This window comes from Bemisia tabaci, chromosome 1 (genome assembly GCF_918797505.1).
Source record: "Bemisia tabaci chromosome 1, PGI_BMITA_v3".
Classification (NCBI taxonomy): Eukaryota; Metazoa; Arthropoda; class Insecta; order Hemiptera; family Aleyrodidae; genus Bemisia; species Bemisia tabaci.
In genome coordinates, this window is record NC_092793.1 from 16,237,494 (window position 1) to 16,257,250 (window position 19,757).

At 39.1% G+C, this 19,757-nt stretch overlaps 1 protein-coding gene across 2 annotated transcripts in view; it reads right to left on the bottom strand.

The window, feature by feature from the left end:
• per (period circadian regulator) overlaps positions 1-18,824 on the bottom strand; it is a 41,405-nt gene extending 22,581 nt beyond the window's left edge. Inside the window, exons 1-8 of one of the 2 annotated variants that reach the window (XM_019054685.2) lie at positions 18,502-18,824; positions 5,678-5,773; positions 4,659-4,751; positions 4,013-4,202; positions 2,948-3,052; positions 2,354-2,590; positions 1,471-1,672; positions 329-571 (exon numbers count right to left, since the gene is read on the bottom strand). In XM_019054685.2, coding sequence (XP_018910230.2) covers positions 329-571; positions 1,471-1,672; positions 2,354-2,590; positions 2,948-3,052; positions 4,013-4,202; positions 4,659-4,751; positions 5,678-5,763 — 1,156 coding nt within the window. In that variant the 5' untranslated portion in view covers positions 5,764-5,773; positions 18,502-18,824. The remainder of the gene's footprint in view (positions 1-328; positions 572-1,470; positions 1,673-2,353; positions 2,591-2,947; positions 3,053-4,012; positions 4,203-4,658; positions 4,752-5,677; positions 5,774-18,501) is intronic. The other variant, XM_019054690.2, reaches the window with a different exon arrangement.
• Positions 18,825-19,757: the final 933 nt, after the last annotated feature.

A 19,757-nucleotide genomic window follows, 5' to 3' on the forward strand; every position in this document is an offset into this window, starting at 1 on the left:
TGTTTTAGCAAACAGAGATAGAACATTGTAATTCTTGGAAAACTAGTGAGGAATACGATCTTTTTCTCATGAGGTTAAAACAGTTTCTAAGAAAAAACGAGGAGAAAATGTTTGTTCAGCGCCACAGTCTAGACATTTTGCAACGTCCATCATAAAAATCTAAGTACCGAAGACTGTTGAGATTCTTACAGATCAAGAGCTTTCAGTTAAAACCAATCCCAAGTAAATTGATGGAGCAGAGGGTGTAGTAGATCAAAAACAAACCAAAGAAGTCGCAACTTTAAACTTTATGGAGGATTAGAAAAGCAAAGAGACAAAAATAACTTACTAGTGTATGCAGAGAAAACAGGTTGTACATTTATCACAGAAAAAATTCCATGGGGAGAATTCAAGAAACAGCTCGATTCCGAGTTGGCAACGATTTCCTTAAAACTAAGAGTGAATTGGCAAGCGATGTATTTTACGTCCCTGTCAATTATGTTGAAACCTGATGATTTCAGACCGCGATAGCAACGTAAATGGCAGTAGAAGGTAGAATTTTTTGCATTGTGTTTGCTTGAAGAGGAGGCATCTGAAAAAAAGGTTAAATTGCGATCTTCGATTTTAGAACTTTATTCTTTTTTATCTTGACTTTCAAGACATTCAAGTAAGGTGTGCCATTTTCAACAATGGTATCAATCTTCGTAATGGTTCAAATTTTTACTTTTTCAATAGTTTTCATTGAATTTTACTGTTTGTAGGGTAGAGGGCCTTACACAAGAGTTTTGATGATTTTGCTAATGTGAATGTAAAATTCAGTACTGAACTGTAATTTTCATTACAGAGAGGAAAAGTCATTTCGACACAATTTTCCCTCAAGGAAATATGCTATTTGGTGCGACAAAAGTGGAAACCAGACGGGAAGGCGAATACAGATGCGTTTCAGGACTAGGTATTTGGTCCCATCATCAGCACAGCGTGGTCTACTGATTTTCTGCTTGGAAGCTTGTGACTGGACTTGCTCAAAACATTACATCTCATTGAAGGAAAATTGAGCTCGGTTGAGTTTCTTCCCTCTAAAATTGTGCCTCAAACACAGCAGATTAGAATTGTAAATGGCTTTCCCTCAAAACTACATTTTTGAGCCGGAAATTTCGAATCACCTACCTTCAGCCTGATTTGGCATTTTAGGGCTTCTTTAGACACAAAATGTTCAAATGACACTAATCTGTGCTCTTGTTTTAATAATTAAATATTGAATTTTTGTAGACTCACATTCTTATTCCTGTCAATGATATAAAGTGTGCTTTGTTCTTTTTTGGCCTTACAGGGTAGAATAAAATGCATTCAAAGCAACCAATATCCCGACTCCCCAACAGTCTGCTAGAGTGAGAAAACGAGGCGTGCCTGGTCTTCTGCAGCAAGCTATTGGACCCAGACTTCATAAAAAGTATTGTGAAAGAGAGAGCTGAAGATGATCAGGTACCATACCTGCACTGAACTGATTATCCAGGAACGGTTTTGTAACACCTGAAGTAACATGACTAACGAATGCTATTCGGTCCTTGGGATGCACAAAGTCAGTGAAAGAACGCCCCAGCCACATATCTTTGTGAAATCCCAAGACATCTGTTAATCCAGACGATGTGTAGAGAACTATTCCATCATGCATTGAAACCACAACACAGAACTCCTGACAGTTAGGCATAGAAAATGCTGTTGTTAGAAAAAGCAACTTTCATCATTGATACATATCGTGTAAACAAGAGGTACTAAGACTAATAAAAAACACCTTCCGACAATTAAACTTAGTTCTGCTTATAGAAATGTAACCTAGGTACCCAAAATATTTGTCATTATTTTTCCCTCTTCAAAATGATAATTATTTACAGTTTTTATTGATCAGGTTTTGAAGGTTTGTTTTTTTTTTACTTTGCAATTTGAAAGTTAGCCAGAAAGAAATTCGACAATGATGAGCGATGCGTCTTTCAGAACTCAAAAGATCAAAAATTGTCTGCTGTCACAAATTGACTCATTTACAACACTGAAAGAGCAATGTTAAATTTGACCCATTATGTATTTGCATCCATACGTTTCAGAGTTTTCACCATCTCACAGAGGCCAAAATTTTAAAAGCTATTTAGCGTTTAAATACACATTGAACAGTCATTAAAATATCTACGACTCCTACAGCATAAGCAGTGAGATACAAACAGATGGTGAAAGGGGACAAATATTTGACCTGGAGACTTCAAATATGGAATCCTAGGATGGTGCAGGGGAAGATTCTAGAGGCAAAATATTAAAGAGATTCCATTTTCAGGAAAATAATCTTCATCCCTGTGAATTATGGAGGAATACTTAAAACAATTACCTTTTCTTTCACGCTTGTTTCAACATAGCTTTTGAAAGATTCATCATTTTTCTGGTTGCTTCGGATGAACTGCTCTTCATCTATATTGCTCGTTTGCAAATCTGGAGGGTGAAGTTCTTTATTTTTCATCTTCTTGAAACATAGCAACGTTTGAGACAGTGCTGCCATTTGCAATGATTCGTTCTCAGCCGAGGGTGTAGCTCCATTGTTAATTATGGAACTTAGCACAGAGTCCGGCTGTAAAAAAAAATTATATTGATTCAGTCAGATCCTCAATGCCAGGGCTGCTTGAGCCATCTAAAGGTTTCAACTGGACCGCTGGTTTGGCTTTGGTTCAATTGTAAAATTCCAGTTCGAGATGTCGGACTTAGTGCGTGGTTTGGGAGGTATCTGCAATTTTTAGCAGATGCTTACAGTTTATTTTTGCTTTCCTTGGCAAAATTTTGTGGTTTGGCAGATGATTATGTGCGATTGTGATTTAACGTAAGAACTCAGTTTTTCCGGAGATTTTCCAAAAATTCCACACAAATCAATAATGGTTTTGCAGATTCTTCCAGTTTTTTGCAGAATTTAGCCAATTGCGCTAATACTTACGTGTGATCCTAATTTTCTGCGGTCTTGAACAACCTCGCGTGTTTTTCCAGTTTTTTGCAGACACTTGAGGGTAGCCGCGGATTTTTCTGCAAGTTCGGCGGCTACCTGCGGACATTCGCAAACAAGATGGAACAGAACAGACCACAGCAAGACAAAATACAAGCAAGTTTTGCCCTTTACCGGCCACTCGCTTGTTTTCATCGCTGTGATTTTCCATTTTTTCTATAATTTTCAGTCATATCTGATGTATTTGGCTACAGCAAATACATTAAAAATCTTTAGGAAAGTAATGTATTTTAATTTTCAGAATTTTTTCCAGTCTTGAAATATTGCTCTTTAATCATGCCATCAATATGAAAGAAGATCCTACTATGATTACACCTGACTTATCGAATGAGAAAGCTGTTTTGACAAATTTTATTCAAATTTTCAACAGTTTTTGCCAAAGAAAAGCTTTCATGGAGGACAAGAGGTTCGGCTTGAGGTTCAGAAACCTTTTCAAAGGTTTGGTTTGAGTGTAAAATTTAAGATTCGCAAAATCCTTTTTACTGCAAGGATATGAAGCATTTAAAACCAATTATGTCCTTGATACAACCAATGCACCGATCAAATTGATAATTCCATGAAGTTATTAGAAATTCAACTCAACAAATCATAAATAAAAATCTAAAAAAATTAAAATGATTTGATCAACCTTTGACAAAAATTCTACTCTCTAAAATGACATATTAAAAATAAGGGCTTAATAGGTAATTGCATTTTGCATTGGCAAACTTTTTGAATATTTTAATGGTTGGAATGGTTACCAAGTATTAATCTGTAGAGTGTAATAATGAGATTTTCATGAAAACAAAAAATGGCTTATTCATGATATTATTCAAATTTCTGCACAAAGGTAAATTTATCTACACCTTAATTCAAGTTGAAATAGTATTTTTATTCACTGGATGTATTATATGCTTTTGAAAACAAGGGGCAATTGATGAAGCACAAATAATACCAACTGGTGCCAGTTGACTATGAATTACGGCTGAAAAAGAGTGAGAAAAATTGGATTTCACTTACCGGAGTGCTTTTAACTTGACTTGAAGCAGAGAGTTCCTCACTACTGGTTGCCTCATTGATGGTAGGAGTAGATGTGGGTGGGGTTGGAACAGTTGAGCTCGAAGTGGTGTTGCTTGATTTTATTTTCTTCTTTTTATGATCCTTCACCTTGCTCTTTTTTGCTGGTTCTGGAAACAGCTGGTCATTGCTCCTAGGGTCCAAAAATCATGGAGTTATCTTTCGGAAGTTTGATTGTGAGGTCAGAAAAATAACGATTTTTCAGCATGAAAAGAGATCAGAGCTGATGTTAGAGCCAGACAATTTTTCAAGGAACATCCATCCGATTTTCAAAAATGTTTTAAGAACTTTAAACACTGAAGGCTGAAGAAAAAGTTGGTCACCATTTCAAGTTTATAATTTGTATAACTACCTAATTAGCCTTGCTTGATTACCTAGGTTTTTTTTGAGAAAGGATCGTGCCTTTTCCAACTCCAAAAATAGTTTCTAATTGAACACACCTCGTAGGTACGAGAATATTTTGATCTTTATTCAATAAATCAATTCGCTTCAAATTTTGGTGAGCCCTCTTCTGAGGACTCGTTGGAGCTGAGGGCTAAAAAAAAACCAAAAATACGAAATAAATTGAATCAGGTACTGAAGAACTTACCCACTTCCTAAGGTGGAGCTTGATGGATGCCCTCCGTAGCCACTGCTCGTGCTGGAAGTGGTACTGTGATGTGAGTGCGACTTGGAGCTTCCACTGAAAATATCACAAAAAATTGAATCAAAGCAAGAAATCAGCATTTCTAAAAAAAAAAAAATAAATAGATCGTTCCTGATATGTGACTAGCCACGGTAACAAGGATCTCCGAGTCCACGGGTGGGGAATTTTTAATGGAGAAATTTTCGCATAGTTGGATTGAAAAATCCAAACCTAGGAGTTTGATGGCAAACTCCCTCTAGGAAATACCCCCTTAGTGCCTTAAGGAATAATTTGCGAGCAGTTAACTTCATCTACGTGCCGACAGAGGACGTAAAGAATAATCCGGCAAATTCCATGTCCTCAACATAATAGATCGAAATTCCTGACAGCGTTTCCTTGAAACCACGTTTTCAAAACTACGAGGTTCAAAATAAAAAAAAAAAAACTCCGGTTCGATTTGGCATTTTTGACCTCAAAATGTTTGTTCAAATGTTCTTCTGAGCTAATTTTGATGACCCAATTTTGGGTGTTTTGTGGACTGAAGCCCCTTTCCTTATTGAAGAGTCTTACATGAAAAATGTTCACAAAAGCCTAGATCCATATAAAATTTGCCTCTTAATTTATTCTCCCTCACAATCATAGACAAAATTTGCTAACAGACCCGAAACTTGGTGCTAATTTCTTTAAAGGCAGGATGAAAAAGCATTTCATGTCCAATTAAGCTCTGACTCCACACTTACAGCAAACCTGATGAAGCCATGTACAGGAAGCTGACAATTAAAATATTTTTTTGTTTTTGTGACTAGTCATTGAAAGACTTCAATGAGGGTGGAGGCACCTTTCACAAGTATTTATAGGCATGAGAGTATTTGAAATTAAGACTAAAGGTAAATAACTCTCTACCGATGAGATTCATGCGTTTCTTTCATGAAGAATAAAAGCTTCACTGAGAATTCAAGTTCAATTATTAAAAGACAAAATACCTTCTTCGAGACTGACTGTTGGAGCAGGTTGAGTAAGCTGAATCGTTAGACACTTTTGTGTTGGAGGAGCTGGCTGTTTCCTCCATTGCTGGTGAACTGGAATTTGAATAAATATTAGACAAAATACATCATATTTTTACTCTGAACGGTAGTAGGTGAGCACTTAAGAAATAAGTATTCGTCAATTTACTAAAATTTAACATTTAAGGGAGGTTTTTGGACAGCAATATAAGCGGCTTGGGGGTGCGAATATTAGCTCGCAGTAGCTCTTTAACTTTCGATCCGTCCCGGCAAGGAAGACATACTAATTACTCGCCTCGCTGCGTGTCTCTCATTCTGTCAAGTTCGCCTTCAATAACCGTGATGGCAATATGATCGGCTCGAGAGCAAGAATAGTTGCTCGCAGTAGCTCTGTCCCTTTCGATCCGTCCCGGCAAGGAACACTCGCCTCGCTGCGTGTCTCTCATTCTGTCAAGTTCGCCTTCAATACGTGATGGCAATATGGGCGGCTTGAGAGCACGAATAGTTGCTCGTAGTAGCTTGGTCACTTTCGCTCTGTCCAGGCGAGAAACACACATTGATTAGTCAAAATAAAAAATGGCATTACCGGGGACATTTCTTTTTTTTTTTTTTTTTCATTTATTGAATTCAGTGTTTGTTTGGCATTATGCTGGCATAAAGAGATGCGTAAGAATTGACCGGGATTCGTCCGCAGCGGACTTTTTGAATCTCCACGCACTGTGGCCAAGTAAAAGACACGATATGAATTATCTCGAAAAATCTTCTGTCTCACTTGCATTGTCACTCACACTCATTCATCGAACAAGAGACTACCCTTTGCAATCCCGATTTTTCCGCGGGTTCTACACCTACAGGAATGAAATGTCTCGGCTGTCGTATAAACATCAAACTCCATTAGGGCCGGAAAATTAAAACCTCTAGGATCAGCGGTTCCGGAGATAAGGTGGTCAGCGGTGAGTGCGTGTTTATTTGTATTCATACATACAGCCGGAGCGGACTTCCGCCCTAAATCGCCGGATAATCGAATATTTATTGTAGATGCTGACCGACTTCAGCAAAGGGGATTTTCCTCGAAAGTCTCAGAGCAGGGAATACCTTAGAGACTTCACTTCTAGGGGTCATTAAAAGGCCTCACCTTCTCGAATTTTCGCTCACTGGAGAAGAACCACTTTAATAATGTTAACGTACGATAAAATCAAATAAATTTAAAGACCTATAACCTTGCAAATAATACTTAATTAAGTAACAAAACTTGCATGGCAGCTAAAGAGGCCTTGGCAAGGTTATGGCTCTTTTAATTTATTTTATTTTATTTATGATTCGCATTGCTCATTGAAAATATGTTTGAATTAACGTACGATGTTTCGCGGCACGAAATCGACTGGATGTATGGGTGGAACAAAGGAAGGAATCGAAGGGAATCACCCCCTCCCCCCCTCTCCGGTTGATACCACTTGTCCCCTAGTCCTTTTCTGTTATGAGACATTCAATTAGGAAGTATCGGATTTAACTCATCTGCAACTTGTCCATAAGAGGGGCAGATTTTAAAAAAATAATTAGAGGCCGCCCTCATAATGAAAAGGTATAAAAGGGCCCTTAGAGGCAAAAATGTCTGATAGTGGGGCCGATAAGCGTAACAATCGTGCACTTCTGGAAGAAAGCATGAAAATTTCAGGGATTCATCTCTACCCTATAGACATTCGATTTAGACATAGACCCCAAAAATCTGAGCCCCCTGGGGGGGGCAGGGGGGCCTCCAAATTTTGAATTTTGAATAACTACTGAACGGCTAATGTTAGCGTAATTTTTCTTTAACAGGACGATGGGAAATTTTATTAGGAACAAAAATGATTCTTATAAATTTTTCTGTGGGATCGATATTTAAGGCTCCAGACGGGAAAAACCATCGGGGGACGGGGAGCCGGCCGTTCTGATGCAGATCCGCGAGTAGAATCAAATAAGTTTTGCTCTTGGAGCCATCGTTTTTTAAAAAAGTGACTTTAGTTATTTTAAAACTTCAGCATGTTTTCTGAAGTCCTCATACTCTTGGAAAGTCGATTTTAATAGTGGTCAATCTTCGTTTTCAACAGAAATTTTTTTTTGGCCTCTTTTATCACTGGAAGTTAAATTTTTTGTCCGTACCGTAGACCAACTAAACAGGCTTGTTTTCCTATCAATACGTGCGATAATAATACCGTTTTAAGTTTTTTTGCACTCATAGAGCTATATTCTTGTAGAAGAATAAAACAAAATATCCTTCAAAGTTTTTACTTTCAAAATTTAGCCCCCAGATTGCTCTAAAGTCCGATTTCTAGAATTTTGCGCCATCATTTTTCTCCTAAAAAAGCCAGGAAATGTAATTAAACGCTTAGTTTTAATTAATTTCTTTAGAACTAACTTAGAAGATGTGGTAGACAACTTTTTTAAAGAATTTCTACAGGTTTGCTCTTTTTAAAGCTACAAATTGTACAATTTTTTACTGGTCTACGGTACAGGACAATAACGTTACGGTACGGACAAACGGGCTACGGTAAGGACGAAGAGGCATTCGTAAATATTACTGTATGCAAGGGCCTAATTATTTTAGAACTGAAATTCATTGGGGAATAAACTGCTAAGTTATAGCATAGCTTATAAGTGCCACTTTTATAAATAATTACAGGCAATAAAGGTAAAAAGAGTAAGTAAATCAGTTTTTCAAAAATAATGAACTGCTTTTATTTTAAAGTAAACGCATTAAATAATTAGGGACAAATCTTAGAAGCTGAGTTCTTAAAACAAGCTTGACAACGTTAGAACGTTTTAGATGCACTTTTACAAAATAAGAAAGAAAACAAAAAGGTAAATTTATCGAAAATGTGGTCACAAATCACCTTAAATAAATATTTAACGGACAATAAGAAAAAAATAAGTTAGATATTAACGAATAAATATAAAACGAATAAATTGCTATGAACTTCAGATGAAAAAGGGGACTCAAAGTTCTAAAAGAAAAAATGAAAAAAATAAAAAGATGGCGATCCTTATGCAATCATAAAAAAAGCCTCCTTCTTCTAAGTCGCGTCGTACTAAAAAAAAATACGTCTCTCTTTTTTTTAAATTCCAAATTTTGGTGATAGATAAAATAAAGTAAAGTGGGATGATCTATCAAACAGCGCACCGATTTTTGGATGACTTTCGCATTTTGTCCGTACTTACCGTAGACCCGGCCGCATCGCGCGTCAGCTACGGGCTACGGTACCGGACGGCTACGGGCTACGGTACGGACGGCTACGGTGCGGACAAATCGTGTGATTATTGGCAACGGTGCTCGGGCATATTCACGCATGTGGTTGAAATTCTGGATTTGAGGTTAAGATATCAGAACGTATCAAAAAATACCAAAATTCGAGAGTTTGAAGTGATTTATGCATTAAATAGGTAGGTATACGGTAAGGACATCCTAGATGGTCGTTAAACCTAGAAACTCATAAAAAACTGTCAAAATTTACTGTTTCATTGCGGTTTTTTTTCCTCTGCTCGACATCAGCGTGTGATAGTCACGATAACGCAAAAAAAGTAAACAAAGTTCATAAGTGCTGCACTCTAACGGACGAAATGATGCTGAAAAAAGGGGGCTACGGTACAGGACGCGAATTCCGCAGACAAGGCTGCTTGACGCAAAGACGGTCAATATTTTCACTTATTTGGATGAATATAACTGAAAATAATAAGTTAGGTACAAGTTGAGTGTGAATTTACACCAGAAGTGGAAGTATTTAGATGCAAGATGATGGTTATGAAGCGTTAAAGTTGCGCACTTGAGTCGCAGACAGGCTACGGTACAGGACATTTCAGCTGTTTACGGCCAAAATTCTGATATTAAATGGCAAAAACTGCCTAAAACGATGTTGGGACCTGATTAAGCGTAAAATTTTGAACAAATTTAAAAAAAAAAAGGTCAGATTTTTCCATTTTGAAGGGCTAAAAAGTTGGGAGACATGGTAGAGCAAAACTTATTTGATTCTACTCCCGCGCGCTACGCTGCCTGCCCGGGACGCGCGCCGCGGCGCAGTACGGTGTTACCGACGACACAGCCGCTTGTATTGGTTTAATCTCAACGATGCGTGGTTTTAAAAATATTATGAATTTACCGTAATGCCTAAATACCTTAAAATAGGGCTTAACTTTTGCAGGTAATATAGGTATACAAGCAAAGCGCACGGCAACAGATGGAGAATGGGGTTAAGTGCTGGAGTTCCGGACTGTTTTGTTGTATGGGTTTGTCAAGTTTTATTAAAGCATCCGAAATAACTGTATCAGACATCAGTTGAATGGAATAAAATCTGACGCACAGTTGTCTCGCGAAGGGGGCTAAAAATCACAAATCTTATTTTTATACCACGATGACCTGAAAAATGATTTTAAAGTGTTTTTTTTTCTTTTTCTCGGTGCTGCGCCACCAGAATGGTATCTAAATATGTTTACATACCCTAAAGTTCCTGGGAGACGGCTTCCAGCCAGACTTTGAAGACAGGGAACCTAATTTTGTAAAAAATGAGCATACATAAACATGCTTATTCTCCTATCTTTAAGGAACATTTTGGTACATCATTGCTACGTTTAGGCATTTTTTTAAGAGGACCAAAACCACCTTCAAAACTTGCTCCAAAAAAACGTCAAAAGAATCTTGAGAAAGCTTGATACGGATAAAAGACCCCTATAAAACCTTTGTTGGACTGTTTCTTGTACAGTACAAAGAATATTATTAAGTAATAATTAGCCGCCAATATCCGCTAATCTGTAAAGACGGTCCATTTGAGTGATAGGAAGTCGCGCCTACTGGGAACCTATCCTGCTCTTATGTCATCAATTAAATCGCGCATCATACGATATCCCGTAATCTCGGTAATTTTGCAACTGATTACTGATTATTGATTTTGACTGATTTGTTGATATTTTGACCAGAAATTGACCTTTTGATAATCTCTAAAGCTAATTCGATCAGTGCTATACTTTACGATAAAGTTTGAGGTGTACGTTTTGTGCATTGCATATTTTGCAAGTCCCGTTTCTTGACAATTGTCTCCATCTTACTTACCTATAACTCTTCCATGAGCTCCATACAAATCAAAAATCAGTACGAGATTTGCGGGTTGAAAAAAAAGAAATGCAATAAATTTCTTCCTGAGGTACTGGTCCTTCTCAGAGGTTCTTTAAAGGATCAGAACCTGCATGATAAATAAATTTCCTCCCATATTAATATTTTTTTCAATACAAATGTTACCAACTCCACTCCAAACTCCAAAGAACAAAATAAAAGATAACATACATGGATTTTTTGTACTGCTCATTCTATTTTTTATGTCTCGTGGTAAGTACCAATAATATCTTCAAGGGTGACTCGATAAAAAGAAGCGATAGTATTCAGATATCTTCTTTTTTTAATTCATTTAATATATTTTTTCTATTTTTTGAAAAATGCATATTTGTTGAATGACTGAAAGAGTGGGGAGTTCATGAAAATAAAAACTTCTATTGACTGGTTGGAGGGAAAAGAGGAGAAAAGAACATTGTCGGAATGTTCCGTATGTATCAGTACCTATGCAATTGCGAGAAACCATTTAACATGGACGAAAAACGATATTAGAGGAAAGTGAGGGAAATCTGGTAACCTTAGTGGCGAAGGGACTGTGAAGCCCCCCCCCCCACCCTCTCCACACTCCTCAAGTAATGCCTTTGCATCAACTTTTTCGAAATTCTTGCTTACGTAAGCAGCTCATGGTTCCATTCGCCGAAAGTAACATGAAAAATAAGCTACCTAAAAATAAGTTATCAAGGATCCGCCATTTCCAATAGTTATGAAAAAGTGGGTCAAAATCGTATTAAAACTTGTTATGTCGCTCTAATATCTTGAAAAAATGTAATTTTTTGCAAATCTTACGTGAGGAAGAGGTAATTTACTCTGTACTGAGGTCGGAAAAGCTCTGTATTCAGAGAAAACAAGACGCGTGATGCGCGATAACCGACCCCTCCCATTGACTCGGCGCTCTCACATTGGAGTATTTCGCCTTTTGCTTGTTTTCATATATTACTAATAAAAAGTGGGGCTTATATTACTAAGGCAAAGTATTTAGGCATTACGGTAAATTCATAATATTTTTAAAACCACGCATCGTTGAGATTAAACCAATACAAGCGGCTGTGTCGTCGGTAACACCGTACTGCGCCGCGGCGCGCGTCCCGGGCAGGCAGCGTAGCGCGCGGATCTGCATCAGAACGGCCGGCTCCCCGTCCCCCGATGGTTTTTCCCGTCTGGAGCCTTAAATATCGATCCCACAGAAAAATTCATAAGAATCATTTTTGTTCCTAATAAAATTTCCCATCGTCCTGTTAAAGAAAAATTACGCTAACATTAGCCGTTCAGTAGTTATTCAAAATTCAAAATTTGGGGGCCCCCCTGCCCCCCCAGGGGGCTCAGATTTTTGGGGTCTATGTCTAAATCGAATGTCTATAGGGTAGAGATGAATCCCTGAAATTTTCATGCTTTCTTCCAGAAGTGCACGATTGTTATGATATTTTCCACTTATCGGCCCCACTATGATGGGGCCCCCAGACGTTCCCAAGAGTCTCACTATGAGACATCGACATCAGACCAAGTTGGCAGGTTGGCTCCTGAAGCTGGCTAGCGAAAAGTCGGAACTTTGATAGTACCTTTTCAGTACCTTCATGCGACGATCTTTCAAAAATGTAGAACCTTAAAATTTCCGCACGTATTGCGACAAAAATGACGTGGTCAGGAAATGTGAGGCTCGGTAATGATATAAAGATAAAAAGGGTTTGCATACTTTCCGGACTATTTTAAAAACACGCGCGGCATGAAGCGAGAAATTCCGGACCCTTTTGCAGAATGTCCGTACTTTTTCAGTTCTTCTGAACAGTCTCCAAAATATCAAAGATGTTTCCAAACTAATAGACGTTCTGCCAAAGTTTAGGAGTGATTGCCTTCAGCCCACCGGGCAAGTCCACCCTCGGTGTTTATGATTCGGTTACCCTTGAAATTCTACACTTTTCTGTGAGTGAAAACAGTTCAAAATTGCTCTTAAAGGAAGGGTATCAACATGGACCGTTTTGGGACCCAACCTGGAGGCCGATTATTGAAATTGATAGACAAAGTTATAGACAAAGAAGACCAAAGAGATATGGAGAGATCTGATTGGTGGAAGCGGGTGGTCGCACTGGACAAACGAGGTAGGTAATAGACTAACTAATAGCAACCCACGAGAGATCCGATAGTTAGTCCATTATTTTCTCCCTTTGTCTAAAGGAATCACCCATTTAAACCAATATGGTCGCTCCATGCCCCCTATGTCTTCTATATCTATCGCTTTATCTATCAGTTTCAATGATCAGTCGGGAGGAATATTCTCAAATCTACGATTTTTTGCTCATTGAAGGTCTAAATTTTATGAAACGCATCATGATTTCCGGTCTCTTCAGTTCTAGTACTGGTCGGTCCAAACTTGAGTCTTAGGGCCAATTTTGGCGAAAAATGCGGATTTTGTGGCATTCAACCGCAAAATCCGCATTATTCGCCTAAATCGGCCTTTGGACTCAAGTTTGGACCGATTAGTATTAGAACTGAAGAGGCCGGAAATCGTGATGCATTCCGTAAGATTTAGACCTTCAATGAGCAAAAACTAGTAGGGTTGAGAATATTCATCTAGGGTGGGCCCTAGAAGATACCCCTCCTTTTCGAACTTTATTAGAGGAGGCCCGTAACATATAGCCCCCCCCCCCCCCCCCCCCCCAGGAATGGGGAGTTCCCTCAGATCTCTCTTGGAGGTGGCATCTCCACTAATAATTCTCGGCTCGGCTCTGAATTGGACGTATTTCTACCAAACAGACCTATGTGGAGGTGAGAAATATGGGGTGTGCTCTAGAAATCTGCATAAGAAGCAATGTAAAAGTGGGCGTGGTTCCTTTTGAAGAATTGGCAAAGCGGGATATTGCATTCTATCAAAGAGACCTATGTGCAACTGAGTGCGGAACTCATGAGCCGCGGGCATGGCAAGAGAGCGTTGTGGACAGGGCTCATGAGTTAATGCCCCCCGACGAAGACGACGACGTGACGCGGAGGCTTTTTCATTGCCGCTGACGTCACTGGCGCTTTAATATTCTCATTCACTCTTATGGCCAGAGAACTAACGAGCATACCCCATATTTCTCACCTCCACATAGGTCTGTTTGATAGAAATACGTCCAATTGAATTGGATTTTTACCGTGCTCGGCAAAAACGCAGTGAGTATGAACATTCGAGAGTTACCAAATTTTCTCGGATAATAGAATATTTATTTTCGACGAGTCATGAATATTTTTCCTTGAAATGTTCAAGAACTTCATTAGGCAAAATTGGGAACGTGATACTCTGAGAACAGGGTGTCTACTAAAACAGGCTGGTCAAAAATAAGTACTTTTACAGTTCTTTTTCAGTACATTCTCCAGAAATTCAGTAAGTACCTCCTCCAACAGAAAAATGCCGTACTTTTTCAGTACCTCCATTTGACGAAATTATAAAAATTCAAGGTATTTTAAAATGCGACAAAAATGACAACAAAATTAAAAAAATCCGGACCTTTTTGCGGAATTTTTGCACTTTTTCAGTGCTTCTGGACCGCCCTTAAAAAATCAGCACAATTTCCGGACTTTCCGGACTTGTAGACACCCTGGAGAAATAGGAAGGAAAATATTGCCATGAAATTCTTGTTTCATCAAAGGAAATTTGGTAACGCTTGAAAGTTTAGATGTGGTTTTTGTTGGGACGGGAGATTTGCAAGTGGTGGCGTCGACGGGCGGCAGGCGCATCGTCATCGCTCGCTGCGTCGCACAGTGGATCGAGTCAATAGGAGAGGTCGGACATAATTTGGAAACTTTAAAAGCTTTTAACTCCATTTATACAAAACTTTGAGGTTTAAAAGTGGTTCCATTGGTTTTCTCGTGAAATTTTCTTCTCGAAGCACCCCTAAACATTTAAAATATGACGGAAAAAAAACGTCAAAATTTGCAGTTTGAGTCAAAAATTTCATGTCCGACCTCTCCAATTGACTCGATCCACTGTGCGTCGGAGCGGCCCCGCTGCACGTGTTCGACTTCGTGGTGCGCCGACTTACGTCATCCCCCGATCCCAATCCCGATCTTGGTGACGTAGACAAACGCCAATAATCCCGCCAGGGAGGGTTTTTTACGCACTCGCCGGCCGGAGTACACCCTCTTTCCCTTGATCGTTGACCCCATGACCGCGAAACCACCGCATACAAATAGATCCTTTGAAAAACAGCCAAGGATGACGCAGGATTTCCTTAACAAAAAACCTAGGATTAATTGAACGACAATGGAGATGTTGCATGTGTGAGGAATTTGCGATTTGACTACTGATACTTAAGTAAAAGTTGGCGAGAAACACGATGGTCCCACTGATTTTCTCTGAAATCAACTCCCAAGCTCAAAAAGAGCTCTCAAGTTGAGGCCAAAATGGAGGGGATATCCAACGCTATCCTGAGAGTCCATCTCTACATAAAGACGAACTCTCCATGCAAAGATAGGGAGCAAATACATTAGCAGGGTAGCCGTGTTTTCAGTTTTAGAGTCTCCAAATAAAGTGGCAGCCCTGCCAATGTATTTGCTCGCTATCTTTGCATGGAGAGTTTGTCTTGATATAGAGGTGGACTCTCAGGATAGCGTGAGATATGCCCTCCATTACGCCCTCAACTTTGAGAGCTTTTTTTGAGTTTGGGAGTTGATTTCAGGGAAAACCAGTGGCAATATCGTTTTCTCGCGAACTTTCACATAAGAATCGATAGTCAAATCGCAATTCCTCACACATGCAACATCTCCATTGGCAATTAGGAACTGCAATTTCCGCCGGCAAAAATTCGCTTTTCAGCGCTCCACCAGTGCCGTCGCAAGGAACCAAGCGCCGCACAGTCAAACGAGCCATTATAACAAGGGGGCAAACAAGTTTTGAAGAATGAGGACATTTTTGTCCAGAACGACACCGAAAAAAAAAAATTCGGAAAAAAAATCCGAAGATTTATCGATCGTGCCGACCGACTATTCGGGAGACGTTTCGTGAAAACTTTCATGAGTGGAGAGCGACCGTACTTTGAAAAATTTGGTGAAATGAGTACATTTTTCGGAAGTGAGTGGGGGAAAAATCCCGTGAAACTTTTGCACTTTTTGCACCCCTGCGAGTTGAGAATCAAGAAGCGTAGTCCCAATTCGGTAGCGGTGTAGTACCGCGCCGGGCCAGCCAGCGTAGAGTGGCCGTATTATCGTCCCAGTGTGAGGTGCCTTCAATTCCGTCAAGCGGCAATATGGGCATCACCCATGGTCGAATAGTTATCTCAAGAACGCCTTACGTAAATTAAGTCAAATATCCATAGCTACACGAAAAAAAGCGTGTTTATCTCCGATTGCAACGTTGCACATCTCCACTCATGTTTTGTTTTTAATTTTATTCGCTTAAAAAAAGTAAACAACAGATTTTTCGACAATTACTGCGAATTTTCTTGGATCATTTCAATCACACGAACAGAACATTTCGAGGAGGTAGTATACTATGTCTGAAGGAGAGATATACTTTACACTATATCGAACTTCCGAAAGTCAGATATAGTGTACACTAAGCTGACAGTACGACATTGCAACATCTACATTTTTAACTACTAAAAAAGCTGATATTTTCAAGTTGTTCGGTTATAAAACAACTTTAATTGATATATTTTTTTTTTTTTTTTTTTTTTTTTTTTTTTTTTTTTTTTTACTGGGGCACAATAATTTCTTCATCATGTCACTCGGAGATTAAGACTAAAGTTGACATTAAGATCCAGCAATCAGTCGTGATAAAAAAAAAGAAAATTTTCCGGGGAACTTTCACAATTTTCGGCAACGTGGAAGGTTTTCGCAAAAAGGTCAACACAACACGCTGATCAAAATTTTATTACATCTTGGGAACACGCAAGGTTTTCGCAAAAAGCACGCCACGCCACTGCGCTAATTTACCCTGAAAACCCTTGGGGGGGGGGGGGGGGGGGGGGTGTGTGACAGCGACAGCGTGTGGCTGCGAGCATTGCCTGCAGATGGGTTAGAACGACCAGCACAGCGCCTTCAATTTGTAATACGCAACACGGATGTCCGTGGAACAGCATCAAGGCGTTATTACTGATATCATTGACCTCGGGTCGGATATCAACACTGAAGCGTTAAGTAAGTAAAAACGTCGTATGACCCCTCGAGCGTTGATAAATTTCCTTCGACTAAAAACAAATTTCCGGGAAAATTTGTAGGCTCTTTTCTTAAATTTTCTGCTTAATTCAATTGAATGGTTCGGAAAATTTCGAGGAAAAAGGTAAGTAAGTATATTCCTAACTTTCCTCAAAAATAATATTTTGTCAGACGAAATCTGGCAACGTCTAGATCCAGGGTTTCTAGTTTTTTTTTCCATTTTCGGTATAACCCTGATTTTTCCTGAGTTTTGACTGCTAAATCCTGATTTCATAATTTTCCGAATCCTAATTTTTTTCAGAGAAAAGTTAAAATTTTTGCATCTCAAAGCAGAGCTCAAGGATAAAGTTCTAAGGCGAATTTGACTTAAAAATAGCTCGATAAAAAAATCCAATCTGACGGCCGACTTTTCTCACATCCTGATTTTACATCTGATTTTTCCTCAAATCCTGATGAAATCGGGATTAAATCCTGATGCTCGACACCCTGGGATCTTTATACGGCGTTTTTTCGCTGCATCAAACTTGCTTAGGTAGCAGCCAAGCCTGGCATGGGTGCTCTAGGACACCTTGTATAAACTGTGCAACAACTAATCAGGACTAGTTACTAGATCGTAGTGTCAATGACAGTTGTCATAAGAAGCTGATTCTCTAGTCTGCTTTGGCACTCTGTTCTTGGGAACATACCCTGTTTAGACTATTTACCACCCCTGTGATGGTTCCAGCAGCGAAAAATGGATACCAAGGGAGTCCATGGGGCCTCCATCGGAAAAATGATACATTCCTTCAAAGCAGGTTCAACCTAATATTCATCAAATTTCACCAGAGAAATGGTTACTTGAAAAAAAAAGAACCACCTTTGCCCCCTTCTCAGTGCCTCGGTGAATTGCTACACCTGGGTAATTGCCTTGACGGTAAATTCAGACATGTTATAGAGTTGATGATATATGACGTTCATCGCTTTGAGTAAACGGATTGATCTCATTTACAAATTTTTGACTGACAACAGGGTTAAGTACTTAAGTTCCTTGTACAGGAGAAGGCACCTGTTGCTGGTTAATAGTTCGATGAATGTTTCTCACAAAAATCTTGGCTCACAGCAAAATTTTGAAATGGCCATACCGTCAGTGGTGATCCGGCTTCTGAGCCAGCGATTCTTCAGTTGAATCTTCACAGAAAATTACTATTTGACAGAAAAATGGGTCCAAAACTACTATCATCAAAATGGCAACATTGGTGATAAGATTAAAAAGATACAAGGTCAAGCTACAGGTACTTGGCAGTAATAGAACCCCAAATCTAGAGCATTGAATCGTTTGGTCTTTTAGTGAGTATGACAGTGTTTCAGATATGAAGCTACCTGCATAAACTGTTTGTGCTTGGAAACTTGTTGCTCATAAATGGTTAAAAAACAAAACAATGGCATTGGATACGAGCGGATGTTATGTCTGTTAGAGCGATATCCAGCTACCAATTGCAAAAACCCATTTACAAGAGCATCAGATGATTACTTAGACTAGAGATGAAAGATTGTTTCTTACTTGATATTATCCTGGGGATGAAATCATTTGCAAAATCTCTGGTTTAGTCAAAACTGAGCTTGTCAGGTCACAAATTTTCCACGGATTATAGCACTCAGCAGAGTCAGGAAATTCCCGACAAATCAATCACTAATCACTTTACTACAGGCACGGAAACACTCAAATATGAATATTGAACTAAAAATTACCCGAAATACACAAATAATAAAGGAAGACAATTTGAGAAATAACACAAATTTACGTAACAAAACCGCGAGTACGAAGCTAAATCGACCTCATCGCGCTGGCTGTGAGGACAGGGCGACGAATTGTTTATCTCACGTACTCGTACACGTGAGTATTTGCCAACGTGAAAAAACAAAATCATTCGTACGACGGCGGCGAGCAACCAATCCTCAACCATTCCGCCAAGACAGGGCTGCCACACCGCTGAGCTTCGTCGCCGCTCCGAAAGATAGCGCTTGCAATCCACTGAAAAGCCCGCGCAGTTTTGAATTTACGCTCTTTTTTTCCGCGAGCGCACATCACTGATGCGACGGACGGCAAGAAATCTCGAGTCATTGGCTCGCTGAATCAGGACTCCCAAGTCATATTTTACGAATCCTGCACTTTCGATGTACGAATCATCTTTTATAGTTTTTCCTAACTTTCGGAAAATTAACGAAATATGCGAATACATAAACACCATTTATGTTTCCTTTCATTCCATTTTTTGTTTCATCTTATATTTCCTGACTTTTTTCTTATTTGTGTTAATATATATTGTTTATTATATACTTCACTATCGTTTTTCATGTTGTTATTTTTTCTATCAAATTATTTTGCTGATAATAATTTTACTTCGCTTTTTTTTTTTTCGAAAACACATGCCCCAAAAGGAAGGAAGTTGATTCACTGTTATCATTACTGAGTGGTATGTTTTTCGAATACTTCGGCGCAAAAAACTTGAACTTTTGAACCAGAGGCGGAGAGTTATGACGGTTCAAGGTTCGTAACTAGCCTCTTTTGTGCATTGTGATATTTTTGCTCTTGCTCTTGAATTTCTTACAAGTTGTGTTGGGCGGCGGTATCACGCAATTTATTTCCATCGACGGGGGTAAATCGATATTTGTCGAGCATAGTGGCGTAGTCAAAAGGGGAGGGTTCAGGAGGTTTGGACCCCCTCTGCCCATGACTGAAAAATACCCTTCCCCGAACTGTCATTTTCTAGGATTTTTATGACATTTTTAACTATACCAGGGCTGCCGTTTCCACAG